The sequence below is a fragment of the Palaemon carinicauda genome, chromosome 8, assembly GCF_036898095.1.
Source record: "Palaemon carinicauda isolate YSFRI2023 chromosome 8, ASM3689809v2, whole genome shotgun sequence".
Lineage (NCBI taxonomy): Eukaryota > Metazoa > Arthropoda > Malacostraca > Decapoda > Palaemonidae > Palaemon > Palaemon carinicauda.
In genome coordinates, this window is record NC_090732.1 from 161,860,155 (window position 1) to 161,878,729 (window position 18,575).

At 42.3% G+C, this 18,575-nt stretch overlaps 1 protein-coding gene across 2 annotated transcripts in view; it reads left to right on the forward strand.

The window, feature by feature from the left end:
• Positions 1 to 18,575, forward strand: part of LOC137646068 (putative leucine-rich repeat-containing protein DDB_G0290503) — a 96,341-nt gene that overhangs the window by 26,103 nt on the left and 51,663 nt on the right. For both annotated transcript variants that reach the window (XM_068379232.1, XM_068379231.1), the window contains exons 9-14: positions 387 to 470; positions 7,803 to 7,940; positions 8,509 to 8,676; positions 10,970 to 11,107; positions 13,330 to 13,467; positions 13,894 to 14,031. In XM_068379232.1, coding sequence (XP_068235333.1) covers positions 387 to 470; positions 7,803 to 7,940; positions 8,509 to 8,676; positions 10,970 to 11,107; positions 13,330 to 13,467; positions 13,894 to 14,031 — 804 coding nt within the window. The remainder of the gene's footprint in view (positions 1 to 386; positions 471 to 7,802; positions 7,941 to 8,508; positions 8,677 to 10,969; positions 11,108 to 13,329; positions 13,468 to 13,893; positions 14,032 to 18,575) is intronic.

An 18,575-nucleotide genomic window follows, 5' to 3' on the forward strand; every position in this document is an offset into this window, starting at 1 on the left:
CTAATTAACAGCTAGAGAGAGTTTTGGTGGCTAATTTAAACGAGGGAATGTAAAGTGGCAGTAGAGAAAAGTTTTTCTTTATTGTTTTTATTAAGAGGCCGTCATGTTGGTACTTCCACTTAATACCTTGTTCCGTTTTGATGTAAGTACATTGAAAGAAAATTTTTTTATTTAGAAATAAAGTTAATTTTGACTTTGCACATGTTTTATGAGAAAATAACATGTGGTAATGCCACATAAAATATTTGAGTTGAATGTGTGGAATATAGGAAAATTGTATGTATAGTAATGTAACATAAGTGTTTTAATAATGAAACATCTAGAGAAATTGAATTAGTATTAATAAAAAGGAAATACTAAAAGAATATTTCTGTTAATTTCCACAGTCGAACATAGAGCGAGAGGCACAGGAGTTACAAAATAGCGTACATACACTGACAGAACAAAATCATCAGTATCAGATGGATATAGTAAGTATATCATGCTTGTGTCATATTGCTAAGATTTACTGGAATGTTTCTTTACAACTTTTTTTCATAACGTGACTGGGTTGCTAGCATTTCTTCAAACCCTTTTTTCTTTTTTACGGAGATGGATCGTTTTAAAAGGATGTATTCAAGTATCCTTTCCTTTTATTATCTATTTTAGCAGCTTTCAATTGCTATTTATTACTTTTATGAATAGAACTTACCTGGCAGTTATATATATATAGCTGAGTCTCCGACTGCGGCAGAATTTAATCGAAAATCGCGGCAACCGCCTTGTGGTGGTTGTGTGGTTAGATGGTTAACAACTCTTACAGGGTGGTACTTGGAATCATTCCCGTTTTCTGTTCCTCAGATTATCTCTGCCGGCCGGATCGACAACATCGTTGGTCCGCCTTTCAGAGTTTTTCGGATCGCTTTCCCTTCATCGCCTTTTTGGACTTCGTTTTTGGTGAAGTACACTGTGTTGGGATTTGGCAATCGTGTTGTTTTTGTTTTTTTGTCTTTTTTCCTTTATTATCATGAGTGAGAAAATTCATTATCGTGTTTGTGCGAATGATATTTGCAAGGTGAGGTTGCCGAAGGTTTCGGTTGACCCTCACACTATCTGTATGGGTTGCAGGGGGTTTGAATGTGCTTTAGATAATAAGTGCAAGGAATGCGAGGTTTTAAGTAATGATGATTGGTTAGCTATGAAGCGCTATGTGCGCAAACTTGAGATTGATAGAGTTAGAAGAGCTAAATCAAAGTCAAAGTCTGCTAGTGAGCCTAGCTTATCTATTGACCCTTTGCTTGTAACTCCTTTGGAAGGTATTCCTTCCCCAAATGTAGTGACTCCTGCCCCTTCTACAGGACCTGTTCCTACGGATGACCCTGGGTATGCTAAATTAGCTGCTGAATTGGAGGCCATTAAAGCACAGTTGGAGGCCTTTAAAGGTAAGGGTGTAGGTGAAATTAGTGCTTGTGAAAGTGCAGTGGAGGTGGCGACTGATCGAATCTGTCATACCCCTAGGTCTAGACCTCTACCAAGCTCCCAGGACCAAGGGAGAAGGTACGTCGAAAGCCGAAAGGGGGTGAGAGGTGCTTATCCTCGGTCAGTCGTCGCCTCAGACAGTCCTGTTGCGATCTCCCAGGCTGCCCTTGACCGCCGTAGGAAAGGCGTGTCGGATACGTTTGTGTCTTCGCCTGATCGTTCTCCCAGACGTAATTGGCGTTACAAATCAAGACCAATGAAGAGAGGGTGGAACCGGGACGTGCAGTCTCGCTCTCCCTCTCCCGGTTCGAGTAGCAGAGACCCTGATCCTTCGGAAGACGATTTCGATGTTCCTGTTAAAAGGGCGAAACAGAGAGTCCTTAGCCCAGTTAATCCTGCTAGACTCCCTGCTTCTTCTGCCAGCGCTCCCAGTCAAGCCGTACGACAACTGCCGTCTTCGGCACCGCGAGAGCCAGCGGAGGTTGCTAAAGCTTTCATGGTTGTTATGCAGGAACAACTTTCATCGTTAGTTAAAGCTTTCAGCCACCCTTCTCAGTCCGTCAGACGTAAGGACGTCTCTTTGCCTGTTAAGAGATCTTCTAAGAGAGATTTTAGTATCTCTCCCAAGAAACCTCTGCGCACTTCGTCGGCCGTACGACAACGTACACCCTCTTCATCGGCACGCTGCCAGGAATTTCCTTTCCCCCTCTCCCGGCGCCAGGACAATACTGCCTCTCGTTCTCGGCGCCATGACGATTCCGTTTCCCTTTCGAAACGCCTGGATGTTCTGCCTCGTTTCTTAGGAAACAGGATGAATGCAGTCTGCATTTTCAAGGCGACGGCAGCCTGCATCTTCAGGACGCTTCCGTTTCTCGTCATCGTGACGATACTGCCTCTCATCATCGTGACGATACCGCTTCTCGTCATCGTGACGATACCGCTTCTCGTCATCGTGACGATACCGCTTCTCGTCATCGTGACGATACCGCTTCTCGCCGACTGGATGTTAGCGGCGCTCGGCGCCAGGATTTAAACAGCTCTCGGTGCCAGACTGCTGGCAGCCCAACTCTTCGGGATGTTATCCTTGAGCAGGACCTCGAAGATATTTCGGAAGAGGAAGAAAAACCTGCCGACTCTTCTAGCGATTACAAGGTTCTTTCTCGCTCTCTTTTGGAACTTTATGGGGAGGAATTTCAACCTTCGGCCCCTCGTTCTCCTCAGTCTCAATTTACCAGGAAGAAAGCTACTAAGTCTTCGGCCTTCATCAAAATGAAACTTTCAATTTCGGCCAGGAAAGCTCTCGCTAAAGTGGATGATTGGATGAAGGAACGGAGACAAGCTGTCAAGACCACCTTTTCTTTTCCACCGTCTCGGCTCGCTTCCAAGGCCGGTATGTGGTATGAGACAGGGGAACCTTTGGGGTTAGGAGTGCCGTCCTCCTCCCAAGGTGACTTCTCGGCTCTTGTGGACTCGGCAAGAAGGCATGCTTTAAACTCTGCCAAGGTGATGTGGTCCATGTCGGAGCTTGATCACCTCGTCAAGGGAATTTTCAGGGTTTTCGAGGTTTTCAGCTTCCTGGACTGGTCTCTCGGGACTCTGGCCAGGAAGTCTGAACTCCTGGAGGACACGAAGGACCTGACGAGTATCATGTCCTGCATAGACAAAGCTCTAAGGGATGGAGCTAATGAATTGGCTTCCTTTTTCTCAGCAGGGGTCTTAAAAAAGAGGGCCCTTTTGTGCTCCTTCACCTCTAGATCTGTGACTGTTGCCCAGAAGTCGGAGCCACTTTACGCCCCTTTTTCACGTCCTCTTTTTCCTGAAGCTCTGGTCAGAGATATCTCCCTTTCTCTGGCTCAGAAGGCTACTCAGGACCTTTTGTCTCGGTCGGCTAGAAAGACCTTACCTGTTGCTCCTGCTCCTCTGAAGAAGGAGGAGAAGAAGTTTCAACAGCCCTTTCGGGGCAGGATCTCCTCGAGAGCGGATTTTAGGGGGAGAAGACAAGAGTCAGGGCCAAGGACCAGCAGGGGTGCGTTTAGGCCCCGGTCCAAAAAATGAGATGGAAGTCCTCCAGACACCAGTAGGGGCAAGACTGTCTCGTTTTTGGCAGTCTTGGAAAAGGAGAGGGGCGGACACCTGGTCCCTCTCAGTTGTCAAGGAAGGTTACAAGATCCCCTTTTTAAAGAAACCACCTCTCTCAGACTCTCCCCTAGCCTTAGTGGCTCAGTACACCGACGCGGGGAAACGAGAGGCCCTTCTAGAGCTAGTCGACCAGATGTTGGTCAAGGGAGCAATAGAGCCAGTTCAAGACCTCGCCCCCCCAGGCTTTTACAATCGCCTGTTTCTGGTTCCCAAGAACTCAGGTGGATGGAGACCAGTCCTAGATGTCAGCTCTCTGAACGCCTTCGTAGAGAAAAGAAAGTTCTCCATGGAGACGACTCAGTCAGTGTTGGCTGCAGTTCGTCCAGGAGACTGGATGGTTTCTCTCGACCTGCAGGACGCTTATTTTCACGTCCCCATTCATCCGTCTTCGAGGAGATATCTGAGGTTTGTGTTCCAGGGCAAGTGCTTCCAGTTCAGGGCACTTTGCTTCGGTCTCAGCACAGCTCCCCAAGTTTTCACCAGACTAATGGCGAATGTGGCAGGCTGGTTACACCAGGAGGGGATAAGGGTCTCCTTCTATCTAGACGACTGGCTGATCCGGTCACAGTCGAAAGAGAAATGTCTGGAGGACCTAATGAAAACTTATACGATCACTCAGGACCTGGGACTCATCGTCAACTGGGGGAAGTCTCAGACCGAGCCGAATCAGACTATTCTCTATTTGGGGATAGTTCTGAATTCAGTTCTTTTTCAGGCTTCTCCCTCCCAGGAGTGGCAGACCAGGTGCCTGGACAAAGTCAAAGACTTTTCGAGGAAGCAGGAATGCTCAGCGAAGGAGTGGATGAGTCTGCTGGGAACTCTATCCTCCCTGGAGCAGTTTGTCCCTTTGGGGAGACTGCACCTAAGGCCTCTGCAACACTTCCTCGCAAAGGTTTGGAACAGAAAGATCCAGGAGGACACTTTTTCTTTTCCCATTCCGACAGAGATCAAGGATCTTTTAATGTGGTGGCTGGACCCAGCTCTGTTGGGAAAAGGGATCTCCTTGTTCAAGAAGAACCCCGACCTAGTGTTATTCTCAGACGCGTCCGAGTCAGGCTGGGGAGCAACACTAGGGAACAAAGAGGTCTCAGGTATTTGGGAAGGGAGTCAGGTCAGTTGGCATATCAACAGGAAGGAATTGATGGCCATTTTGTTAGGGCTCAAGGCCTTCAAAACCTCGGTGTCGGGAAAGACTGTGGAGATCAATTCCGACAACACCACAGCTCTCGCATACATAAGGAAGCAAAGGGGAACTCACTCCCTCTCTCTGTTCTCAACTGCGAGAGAGCTTCTCCTCTGGGCGAACGAGAACGAGACCCAGCTGTTGACAAGGTTTGTTCAAGGGCAGAGAAACATTAGGGCAGACATGCTCAGCAGGAGGGGACAGGTCCTTCCTACAGAGTGGACTCTCAACCCGCATGTCTGTCGGAGCCTCTGGAAGTTGTGGGGCAGACCAGTAATAGACCTTTTCGCCTCCGGTCTAAACAAGAGGATCCCCAACTACTGCTCCCTAGTCCCGGACGAGGAAGCTGTTGCAGTGGACGCCTTCTTGATGAATTGGACAGGGCTGGACATGTATGCCTTTCCCCCGTTCAAGATCATCAATCTGGTTGTCAGGAAGTTTGCTCTCCTCGATTCGGGACGAATGATCCTAGTGGCTCCATTCTGGCCTGCGAGGGAATGGTTCACCGAAGTGGTAGGGTTGCTGATGGACTTTCCAAGAAGACTCCCGGCAAGTCCAGATCTTCTCAGACAACCCCACTTCGAGAGATTTCACCAAAACCCCCTCGCTCTCAATCTGACTGCCTTTAGACTGTCGAGAAGCTCGTTAGATCTCGAGGCTTTTCGGCACAAGCTGCGAAAGCTATTGCCAGGGCAAGGAGGATCTCTTCACAAAGAGTCTACCAGTCAAAGTGGGAGACCTTTAGAGCTTGGTGCAGGAGGCGCAAGGTTTCCTCGTCCTCTACCTCTCTAAGCCAGATTGCAGACTTTCTTTTGTACCTCAGGCAGGATGCTAAGCTGGCTGTATCTACCATTAAAGGATACAGGAGCATGCTCTCAACCGTCTTTAGGCATAGAGGCTTAGAGTTATCTCAGAATAAGGACTTGCAGGACCTCATTAGGTCTTTTGAGACAACGAAGCAGGTGCACTTAAGACCCCCTTCTTGGAACCTGGATGTGGTGCTTAAGTTTCTGTGCTCCAGGAAGTTTGAGCCTATCTCGCAAGCTTCTCTGCGAGATGTGACTAAGAAAACCCTCTTCCTTTTGTCTCTAGCGACTGCCAGGAGGATCAGCGAGGTCCAGGCAATCGAGAAGCGTGTAGGCTTCACCCTAAATGGAGCGGTTTGTTCCTTGAGGTTCGACTTTCTCGCCAAGAATGAGAACCCTTCGAAACCCTGGCCTAGGACTTTTGAAGTCCCTAACCTCACGAATCTAGTAGGTCAGGAACAGGAAAGCCTCCTCTGCCTGGTTAGGGCTCTCAAGGCTTATTTGGCCCACACTAAGAGCGTGAGGGGTGCTTCCAACTCCTTATGGTGTCCAGTGAAGGATCCTCAAAAACCCCTGTCAAAGAACGCTTTGTCCTTTTTCCTGAGGGAAACTATTAGGGAAGCCCACCTCTTTTGTGAAGAAGAAAACTTCGCCCTGTTAAAAGTACGGGCTCACGAAGTAAGGGTCATTGCTGCTTCGCTGGCATACCGGAAAAATATGTCAGTTAAGCAGATCATGGACGCAACGTTCTGGAGGAGCAACTCTGTCTTCGCTTCTCATTACCTCAGAGAGGTAAGAGTGGACTATGACAAGTGTTATACCTTGGGCCCATACGTAGCTGCGGCTTCTGTATTAGGCAAAGGAGTTACTACCCCCACTCAACCTTAGTTTATGTACTTGTATATGGGTTTGTGTTTTTTATGGTTGTCTGAGGTCCTCGTCCTGTGGTACGGTTCCCTCAGTCCAGATAGATAGTTTATATCTATTTCTGCAAGGTTAGATGGTTAGCTTTAGTAAGGTTGCAGGTTTTTTATATGGGAAGGTAGTTTTCTGAAGTCTAGTCAAGTTGTTGGTCCTACCCCTTTGACAGACTCGATTGAGTTGTTTGCAGCGTAGCAGGTCTACTCCTGGCTGAACACTCCTAAGGGAAAGCGACTCTAGAGGCAGTTACCTTTGAAGTCAGCTACCTTAGCAGGTAAGGAATCAAGGTGTTTGTTCTCCTACAACTCTTTTGTTGTTTCCCCAACTATGTTTTTCTGTCTGTTTCCCTCCTCCAAATGTGTGAATCAGCTATATATATATAACTGCCAGGTAAGTTCTATTTATAAAAATGGAGTTTTTATGATAAAACAAAGTTTTGTGAATACTTACCTGGCAGTTATATATATATTTTAAAGCCCACCCACCTCCCCTCAGGAGACAGGTCGGGCAAAGATAATCTGAGGAACAGAAAACGGGAATGATTCCAAGTACCACCCTGTAAGGGTTGTTAACCATCTAACCACACAACCACCACAAGGCGGTTGCCGCGATTTTCAATTAAATTCTGCCGCAGTCGGAGACTCAGCTATATATATATAACTGCCAGGTAAGTATTCACAAAACTTTGTTTTATCATAAAAACTCAAGTTTAGTGACTATTTACTCATAAGGGATACGTCTGCTATGATAATAAGCTTCGATGAGAAGTTTAGTAATGGTTATTGCAATAGTTTTTGTACCATTTCCTTCCACTGTCTCGGGTTATAGTTCTCTTGCTTGGGGGTATTCTCTAGCATAATTTTGTCCTTTTTCTCTCCCTCTTTTCTTTGTAGATATTCTATTGGTTAGGGTTACTAAAGACACAGGGCTTGGTAATCTTCCCCCATTTAATAATGATAATAATAACAGGCTTAGTAGAAGGCTCAAGGATACTTATTATTTTACTAAATGGTTGATTTGACTTTATAATTCTTTATATCTTCATCCTTGATTTTAATTTTTAATACCAAGATTAGTGTTATTTCTGTTATATAGTTCATACTTTACTTTTTGTTCTATTTTATACATTACCAGTCTGATATCCCTATTTGGGCCATAGACTTGTAGCATTTTGTTTTTCCAACTAGGGTTGCAGAATGATTTGTGATAATGATGATAATGATACATATTGTATGTTAATAACGTAATTTTTAAATCTCCTGATGATCATTTTATCGCTCAATGAAATAAAACAGGATAGGCTGCGCCAAAGAGAGTTGGAACTAGTCGCAATGAACGATGCTCACAAAGACACGATCGCAGGCCGTGAGCTTGAAATTGTCCGCCTTAGCAATGACTTCAAACACATCGCGGAAAATGCTCAAAAGTCGAAGGTAAGGTTAGAAAATCATGGAATAATTTGGACATAAGGAATAGCTCATTGGAAATAATTCTAGAATTCAGGCAACAAAATTAAGGATATATTTTTGGATGTATGAATATACAGTACACTATACAAATATATGGTTTATAAGCATTTTAAGTGCCTATTATACAGATCAGTAATTAAGGTACCAGGCAGACAATAGTTTTAAAACTCAGAATGTGAATATTGTATGTATTTAGTGAGTACTGTATATTATAGTGTAAATACAAATGTGGATCTGTGTAAGTTGCCGAGATCTCCCAATCTCGTCAATATTGGCTTTTCAATGGTCCACCCTTAATACTTTGTTATCAAGTAAGAGTATGAAAATTCACGTTTATGGGTATATACGTAAGCTATTACAGTACATTATTTATAAAATTGGTTCATGTTTCTCAACCACTAACTTTGTTTAAACTTAGCTCCATAAGTTTCAAAACATTTTTTTAGCATTATTTTATTTCTAAATAATTAAAAAATTGTTTTATTATTCTTTTCTTTCTCAGGCAGTTCATTCTTTTTTCTCTTTCTCTTAGACAGCCCATGAGGACCGAATCAGAACACTCGAAGATCGAATCCGGGTTTTGGAGGAAAGAGACAAAACCAATAAAAGGGAATTGGAAAGAGCAAGAGATGAAAATGAAAATTTATCCTATATGTTGCAAGAATCAGGCAAGACAGGTTCAAAGGCCCTTGAGTACCAGGTAATGATATTGTATTGCAACCGCTTTTGTCTTGAATTTTTTTTTTTTTAACCCTTTTACCCCCAAAGGACGTACTGGTACAATTCACAAAACTCATCCCTTTACCCCCATGGACGTACCGGTACGTCCTTGCAACAAACTGCCATTTAAATTTTTTTGTGCAAATTTTTTATAATTTTTTGAGAAACTTCAGGCATTTTCCAAGAGAATGAGACCAACCTGACCTCTCTATGACGAAAATTAAGGCTGTTAGAGCAATTTAAAAAAAATATACTGCAAAATGTGCTTGAAAAAAATAACCCCTGGGGGTTAAGGGTTGGAAAGTTCCAAATAGCCTGGGGGTAAAAGGGTTAATTAATGTCTATTGGTGATTTTGAAAACGAAACTTGAATTTACATGGTAATGATCTAGATCTCCCAGGTGATTTTTCTGAAAAAATAAAAGGGATACTTAATAGTTGACTTATGAAGGTCTCATTTTCAGGGAAAGAAATTAAATGACAGAAACTGTTTTTGTGCAATGAGTTGAAAAAGTTATACACTAGTTTGAAATAGCTTACTGCTTTGAAACTGTATTGTAACTGTAAGACCTATCTAGTGTCTAGTAGCTTTCTTCTAAAAAATTCTTGCACCAACAAAAAATATTATAACAGAAGCTTTCCAGTGTCAAGCTATCAACTTGCATATGTCACTGAATCCTATTTGAATTGTTTTAAATATCATCTGACTTATAAAATCTATTGCCAGTGAATTTTTGAACTACCCCAATTAAAATCCTATTAGGTCTATTATCAAAACTGAATTGCAAAATTAATACAGATTCTTAAAATTATAGAGAAGACTTAATTCAAGCAAGCGGAACCTAACTATAAAGTACCCGAAGAGTGTATATATGAATGATCTATTTTAATGTTGTTACTGTTCTTGAAATATTTTATATTAATTGTTCATTACTTTACTTTTCTTGTACCGTAGTTTATTTGTTTTTTTAGCGTCTTTCCTTTTGTCACAGGGCTATTTTTCCCGTTGGAGCCAATGTGCTTATATGAACTTAGTCTTTGCTTCCTCGTACTTAAAGGAAGATAAAGTTGGTGTTTAATTTATGTTATTTGTTAAATCCCCTTGTTGCCATAAATTAGCAAATTAAGGTACTTTAGGGTTTTAATGTTAGTTACTTAACTTCCTTAAAGATGTTATATTGGCTAGCCCTCATTTAGTTTCATGTTGGTAGTAGTTCTTTTGGTAATATTCAAAATACAGGAGTACTTGGTTTTGTTTTAGTCTTCTATTCTTTTAATGGAGTTAGAGGAGAAGTTACGAGTCTTCTGTCAACTTCAGGTTACCATAGGACAAGTTGTCTGGTGGTTGAATCCCGGATAGATCTTGTAGAGTATTTTGTCATTTTTCTTATTTCAGGGTATATTTCTATAACAATCCCTAGTTGCTTATCTCCACCCATCTTCCAGTCAATGGGGAAATTAGCAGAATAAATTTTGGGAAATGCTAATTAAAATTAAACAAAATGTTTATAATGAAATGTATAATTTCAATACTAATTGAACATTCATTCAGTCCTGCCCTGCACCTCACATATAGTGAGAACAAAATGATAATGATGATTTCCAACATGGCAGCCATATTGCCTCACGTGGTAGTAGTAGTAATTATCAAAATATAAGAGGGTTAGTCATATGAATCCAGAGCTAATCCTTTATTTATTTATTTTGTCAACCAAAGTCGTGCTTCCAAAGCTTACCGTATAGTAAATGTTGGGTAAGTGTTGAAATGATAAATGTTATTTTAACAATTCAGTTAATTGATTTTATCACTAAAACATTTTTTGCGTGTGTTTTTGAAACATCTTGTAAATTTAATGTATAGTATACAGCATTGGGATTTCTCCATATTAATTTTGAAATAAAATCAAAATTTATGTTTAAGTCTAGATATTATTTAAAAGCTTATTGGCTGTATAAAGTCATAATTGTCAAATTAAAATAAAAAACTTTAATGATGGCTGGAAATTGTTATCGTGTCACTGTATAACCATGATAATACTATATTTTAGTAACAAGTCCCAAGGTCTTTTTTGAGGTAGGCCTCAGTAGGACTAGTAGCAGACCTGGTGTAGACGCAAATATACAATATTAAATGCAACTTCATTTCAAGAACTTAGGAATTTTGTTTGATTTTGTACTTTACAGAGGCATCATAACATCATGAATAGCAAAGAACTTTATGTATGTTTACATGAGGAAAGTTGAGAAATAATTTTCTGATATTTTATCCAACAGGAAAAATACAGGAACAGAATGATTGAGCTGGAACAAAAGGAAATCGATAACCAACAGTTAGTGACCAATATGAGGAAAGAACTAGATAACATGTCCCAACAACTTCTTTTAGCTAACCAAAAACTGTTAGCAGACCAGGTAGGTTTTAATCTGAACACTGCTCCCATGCAAGTGTGTTTACTTTTGTGTATCCTAAAGGGGTAGTAATTATCAAATTTATGAAAGAAAGCTTTGGATTTATAGATATTTATATTGCCAAACTTTTAGAAATAGGCTGCTTCCATTATCAGAGCTTGAAATTTGCATGAAATAAAATTCATGCCACTTTCAGTTGGGAGAAAAAATACAAATATTTTGAATTTTTATTAATAGCAGCTTGGTTACCTTTTTGTCTCATTTGTGTTATTTTAAAGAGGAAGAGAGATTACTAGAATAATTGCCAGATATAGGTAATTAAAAATTTGAAGTTTTATAACACTCATTCAGTCATTTTCATTAGAGAGAGATCTGACTGATTTTAAGCATCTTAGATGAAATATATAAACAATGCTGGGGAAAACATTCTTTAATTCTGTACTATTTTTTACATTGTCTTTCCATTTTGTAAGTTTACTGCATTTTTGTTACGAATTGAGCTTTTCCTTTTCGCTATCAGAGTAATATTATTTCTGTATGGATTTCTTAATTGTATATTTTATTACAATTTTAAAGTACCTATGATGGAAGTATTTCCAATGGAACTTAGGAAGTCAAAATATTTGTTCCAGAAGGTTGTTGGATCAATATTTTTTTTAACAGTTAGTTTTCATTATAAGAATTGATTTAAATTTTAGTGCTGCAATCGGTTTCAGACCCTCAAAATCCTTCATTATAAAATATTTTCACATGAAGTTTACATTGCTTGCATAAAAAAATACTAAAAAATAGAGATGAAATAAATGTAAAAAGTCTAAGGCTGCCTGTCTAGAACATACATGTGCAAGTCACTCTCAGACTTTAGAATTAAAATACGTTGGACAGACGATGACACATTGATGAGAACCAACACTGGAACCAGAGCCAACACCCCCTCGTCACTAGTATGCACTCGACTGCCATCTTTTGTATTCCCTTTTATATGCCTCCCTTCCTTACACAAGTCTAGGGAAGAGGTAGGTGGGGTCTTGGATACCACAAACCCCTTTACCAAAAATAGGTATTAACTATGTCAAAATCCCTTTTTATTGTGGTTGATTTGGTGTGTGGTCTCTAAGCAAACTATTAGTTTATAGGTACCTAGTTAGTATAAAATAACAAGTTAAAACTCACTTCATTTCTGGTAGGGGGAGCTATATGCATGTCATGGTTTAAAGGTCACTCATGAATGGCAGAGGCAAGGAACATCGACATTGCCCTAGCAAGCAGGACAATGCTCTAGAGACTGACCATATATTATTTGATCAGCATCAAAGCCTCCTCTCCACCCAAGCTAGGACCAGGGAGGGCCAGGCAGTGGCTGCTGATGACTCAGCAGATAGACCTATAGGCTTTCCCGAACCCCCCAACCTTAGCTCACAAGGATGGTAAGGTTGCAGAAACTAATGGCATTAACGAGTCTGAGCGAGACTCGAACCCCCAACTGGCAAACACCAGGCATAGATGTTACCAATCAGGTGTCGTCTTTGATTGGGTTACCTCCCGTAGGTGTCACGGACGAGTTGAGCACTCACGCACACTATTCTATCTGTTTTCTTATTTCCTTTCCTTACTAAGCAATTTTTCCTGTTTGAGCCCTTGGGCTTATAGCATCCTACTGTACTTTTCCAGCTAGAGTTGTAGCTTAGATAGTAATAATGTTAATTGTGATAAAAAGGTCATGTAAAGAAAGAACCATGATATTCATGAATAAGAGAGTACTGTATGTGTAATATAGAAATGAATAATTTTGTGGAGGTGGTTTGATGTACAGTACTGCAAACAAGGCTTCAACATTTGTGTATAAAGCTAATGTAGTACAGAAAGTACTCAATTTACAAACTTAATTGATTATAAGAAGCTTTTTGTAAGTTGAATTTTATTAAATTTTGGCCTTGGGTAGGCATAACCTGAATTCCATGCCTATGATTTCCAGCTGCAAAAGTCAGCAAATAGTCCGGTTTCTTATGAAATAGATATTAGGTTATTACAAATGTCATTTTGTTTACAGTATTAAATGATACAATAGTGTTTTAATACAGTATTTCTTTATATTATCATTGTTGTTTTTAGTTGTATTTGTATTTGTATCTCCAATTGTTTGTAAGTTAAGGACCTTTAAAATTTTCCAGCACTGGCTGTTCTATAATTTTGTCCTGTTGGTTAATATAATTTCTTTCACTCAGGAGAGAAAGAATGAAGGCCTTCAAGAACTTTTGCAGCAAGATGCTTCCAACAACCATAAAATTGCAGCACTCAAGATGGAAGTGGAGAATCTTTCAAAGAAATTGTCTCATAGTGAACAACAATGTATGAATCTGCAGGTATGAGAAAAAAAAGTTCTTGCTGCTATTACAATCTTGTTATATACATTAAGGCTATTAAGTCACACATACACAGAAAGAGAGAGGTTACTATTTGAAATTTTTGAAACCTATTAAGAAAGTTACCAGAGGAGAGGACGAGGGATGAAAGATTGTTACATGACCCACGTAAGAAACATTAAACTAAAAATCATTTAAAGTACGTCGGCAACTTTTCATTATTGTTTACATACTTTTGGAATAACTTTTCAAGGTCTTGTATTTCAAGTACATTTTTTTTTATTGAAATACAGTACAGGAATTCTCATTCACAATAAATACCAAGATATCAGCTCATTTCTTTTCCTGCCTGTTTCTTGTTTCTAACTCTATCAGAGCTCTCACATTCATCCTTTTTCCTGATGAAATTTCATTTTCAAATGTCAGATGCAGCATCAGGGCAGTTTATCTGAACTCTTGGAGCAGGATTCTCGCAACAACCAAACTATTGCTGCCCTCAGAACCAACAATGAAACACTCTCTATGAAGTTAACAAATGCTGAGCGAAAGTTGGCTACTAGTCAGGTAAGACTGGTGATTTTTCAATATCAAACTTACCCGATGATCATATAGCTGCATCCCTGCTGCCCGACAGAAAAAATCTACGGGCGGAATACGCCAGCGATCGCTATACAGGTGGGGGTGTACATCAACAGCGCCATCTGTCAAGTAGGTACTCAAGTACTCGATGTCAACAAAGAACCAATTTTCCCTCTGTCGTGCCACAGGCAAGACCTACTAAATACGCCGTCCCTAACTGGATTTGTTTTCACAACGATTTGGTGAAGTACACTATTCCAGTTTTGAGCTTTCGCTATGCAGGGGTTTTATCTTCATTTCAAAACTTGAACTCGTTTTGGATAGATTTAATTATGGTGACGAAGAGAGTATGGACTCTCTTTCACTTTTAAATGGCCGACCCTTCCCTTAGACGGAAGTGTTGGTGACGAAGAGAGTATGGACTCTCTTTCACTTTTAAATGGCCGACCCTTCCCTTAGACGGAAGTGTGTTTAGGTTTTTGGTAATTTTGCTTAACAAGTTTTAGATCTATTTATTTTATATCTCTCCGCCTTTATAGGCCTCTTCGATTAACTTTCCATTTATTATAAACTTATAAAAATTAATTTTTATGTTTGTTTATATGCGACCTTTCCTAATAGTAGGCGGTCCTTACTTGGAACCGAAGTTAATTAACATTGAGCCCGTCTTATCGTATTTACCTTTTAAGAATTTAATACTTTTTTAATTTTAATGTTTTATGAAAGAATTTCTTTGATAGTCTCGTACTGTTTTCAAAGATGAACTAACGTTTAGTTTAGTCTCCGCAGTTGTTGACGTTCAGAACGTTCAACATGCGCTCTATCGTTACGATAGAGAGAGAGTATTTCACGGTTTCACGTTGCAGTAAGAGTAAACCGATTCTAGCGTTTCGTTCATTCTTTCTTAGCTTAAATGGTTTAAATTCTAAATAAAGGAACTTTTTATTTGGGAAACCTTTCAGTTTTTTCCTTTAGCAAATAATATGTTTTAACGATATATAATTGGGCTCTTCTCTCAGGTTCTAAGTCAAGAGAGAAGAGAGAGAGAGATAGAGACGGAGGGAGAGAGAGGAGAATAAACGTTTCGTTCAAGCGGGTAACGTTGTTCTCGTTTTTTACTCTTCTCCCTAGTCGCTGTAGGGGAAGAAGGTAAAACGTTTCTAGAGTTTTATTCTTGTTCCCAGGCTTTATGCGGTGAGAGATTTTAAACGTAGTTTATTTGATCTAGTGTTTAGTCTCTTTTCCAGCCACTGAATTCTTTATCTTTAATTATGTTTTTCTGTTGCATTGTAAAACTGTTTTCGCAATTACTACCTTTTAATGAAGGATAGGATTGCGTGTTTCAGGTAGAAATCAGTTAAAGTTTCGATTTCAGTGAAATAAGTGCAAACAGAAAATCAAAAGTGATAAAGTGATATGCGCAAAGTGTTACAGTGTTGCGTTCGAGGGTTCGTCTGTTCGTGCCAGTTGTTCACCTAGTTCGATACCTCTTACAAGCTCCCAAGCCCAGGGGAGAAGTAATGTCGAACGACTTATGGGTTCCACAGGCCTTGATCGACGAACAGACGTTTCCCTCCGTGGTTTCGGGTGTATCTACACACGTTGCCGACGTGATCGCCCCACCCACACAAAGACGAGAGAGCCCATTTATTCCTCGTCTGCGGAAGAGGTTTCTCGTAGAAACCATGGACCAGATCTTGCAGCTTTTTAAGTGCAAGTCGGTCCCTTCCGCGCAAGTCCAACGGCCTAGGTGTAGCCACTGGGTCAGTTCGGACTCGCTGCAGTCATCCGACGACTGCACACCTCCCAAGAGAGGCAAGGTGGTACCGCAACAGGCAGTAACTCCGTCTGTTGCCGCACCAGCTGTTTTAGACCCTCAGTCACAACGGACAGTAGCTCCGTTTGTTGCCGTCTTTTGTAGACCCTAGTGGTCTTTTACTGCAGTCTATGCAGACTCAATTAGCTGCGGTTATGCAGGAGTTTCGTGCGGAGAAGGTTTACACTGCTCTCGTTAGCCTACAACCTGCCACGGTTGTGCGCCCAGCTCACGCTGAGGCTGCCTGCTCCCACACTCCGGCTGCGGAGAGCTCCACCTCAGATGCGCGATCGACCCTGCCAGACGCATGTTAACGTTAGCCGACGTGCGGCTCCCTCCGTTAACATGCGTGAGCTACCGCATCAGCAGTGGGAAGGTGGAGTCAAGCTGCCGTGTTTTGACGCGATGCGTTAGTTTCCGCAACCCACGGCAGTCCCCACACGCACCACCACTCCGCTTTGGTTGTTGCCTGCTCCCACACTCTGACTGCGGAGAAGGTTGACGATGCACCCGTTGGCCTACAGCTTGCCACGGTTGTGCGCCCAGCATGGCTGCCTGCTCCCACACTCTTGTTGTGAGAGCTCCTCCACCCATGCGCAGTCGACCCTGCCAGACGCATGCTGACTCCCACAGACACACGGAGCACTCCGTTGCCGTGCGTGAGCTACCACAAGCTGCCGTGTTTTGACACGGTGTGTCAGCCTCCGCAACCCACTGTGGTTACCGCCACTCGCCCGCAGCAGACTAGTCAGTCAGGAGTTGAGGCTTCCCCACACAGCTTTGGTTGTTGCCAGCTCACAGACTGTCAAGCAGTTACATGACGTTGCCTTCTGGTCTGCTACTATGCACCAGTGCTGTATGTCCTCACGCACCTGTTGTGGTTGACAGTTCAGTTTTTGACAGTTCACAGACTGTCAAGCAGTTACATAACGTTGCCTTCTGGTCTGCTGCTTATGCACCAGTGAAACCCTCACTGAGATAACCTAGCTTTTCTCGGACATGGTTCCTGTAGATGAGAAAGTGCTGTTCTCCCTCCTTCTGATATTCCCTTGAGGACTCTGTCATTTGGAGAGGAGCCTTAAGCTGCTTAGCCTCCTATGGACTTTAATTAAAGCATAACATGCTTCCAGGGATGGTAAATGGTTCCGCTTCAGTCGCTAATCCCGTCTGTTGCCACACCTGCTCCCATAGACCCTAATGGGCTTTGTTGCAAGACATGCAGTCCAAGCTTAGTCCTTGTTAGAGGATTTTTTATGGAGAAGAACCTTCTAGCCAACAACCTTCCTACCGGTTGGTTGTACGCCCTGTTGACGCTGAGGTATCCTACTCACGTCCGCCAGTTGAGATGGTTCCTCCACCGGTGCGACCCAGTGTGGGTTGCCAGTCGCACGTTGACGTTAAGCGACTCTCGGAGGTGGTTGTGGACGTTCAGTGTGTCACTAGGAAGACGTTCAACAACCAGCAGAGGTGACTTGTTGTGACGCAGTGCGGCAACCTCAGCAACCCGGTAGGGGGTTGTCTGCACAACCCAGACAGTCTAGACAGTTTCGGGTTGTCGCTGTACTTCCTCGCGTCCCCATGGTTGACAGTTCACAGACTGTGCAGCAGTACCATGATCTTGTGTCCGGCTCCGTCACGCATCCACCAGTGCGACCGGATTCAGCGAGTCAGACGTTGCTCACTCCGTTGCCGTTTCCTCATCAGTTTCGGATGAGGAACCCTCTGATGGGGACATGGCTGAACAAGACGATCAACCCCCAGCCCTGCTATCCATCCAGAAGATGCTGAAGAAGGAACACGGCCCTGTCAGGCTGTGGATGAGTCTGGTTAGGACACTGTCATCCGTGGTTCAATTGGTGTCACTTGGAAGACTACACCTCCGTCCTCTTCGGTTTCATCTAGCTCTTCACTGGAAAAGGACAAGACGCTAGAAGCGGTCTCGATCCCGGTTTCCGGAAAGATAAGTCTGGTCTGACTTGTTGAAAGGACTTTATCAACCTTTGAAAGGGTCTTCCCCTGACTGTTCAGACTCCCAACCACGTTCTCTTCTCAGACGCATCGGACGTAGGCTGGGGTGCGACCTTAGGCGGTAGGGAATGCTCAGGATTATGGAACTCGAGTCAAAGGACAATGCATTTCAACTGCAAGAAGCTTCTGGCAGTACGTCTGACCTGGAAAAGCTTCAGGTCTCTCCTTCAAGGCAAGTGGTGGAGGTGAACACGGTCAACTCCCTGCTTTGATGTACATCTAGCAAGGAGGGACCTACTCTCTGACATGGTACGAGTTCGCAAGTGACCTCCTCTCCTGTTCAACAGGTCTAGACTTTTCACTAGTAACGAGTTTCATCCAAGGCAACTTGAATGTCTTAGTAGATTGTCTCAGTAGGAAGGGACAATAATTCCAACATATTGGACCCTCCACAAGGATGTATGCAAGAGACTTTGGGTCACCTGGGGCCAGCCAACCATAGATCTCTTCGCAACCTCGATGTCCAAGAGGCTCTCAATACTTTGCTCACCTATCCCGGACCCAGCAGTAGTTCTTATAGATGCCTTTCTACTAGATTGGTCTCATCTAGATCTATATGCATTCCCTCCGTTCTAGATTGTCAACAAGGTACTGCAGAAGTTCGCCTCTCACGAAGGGACAAAGTTGACGCTAGTTGCTTCCCTCTGGCCCGCGAGAGAATAACTTACCGAGGTACTTCGATGGC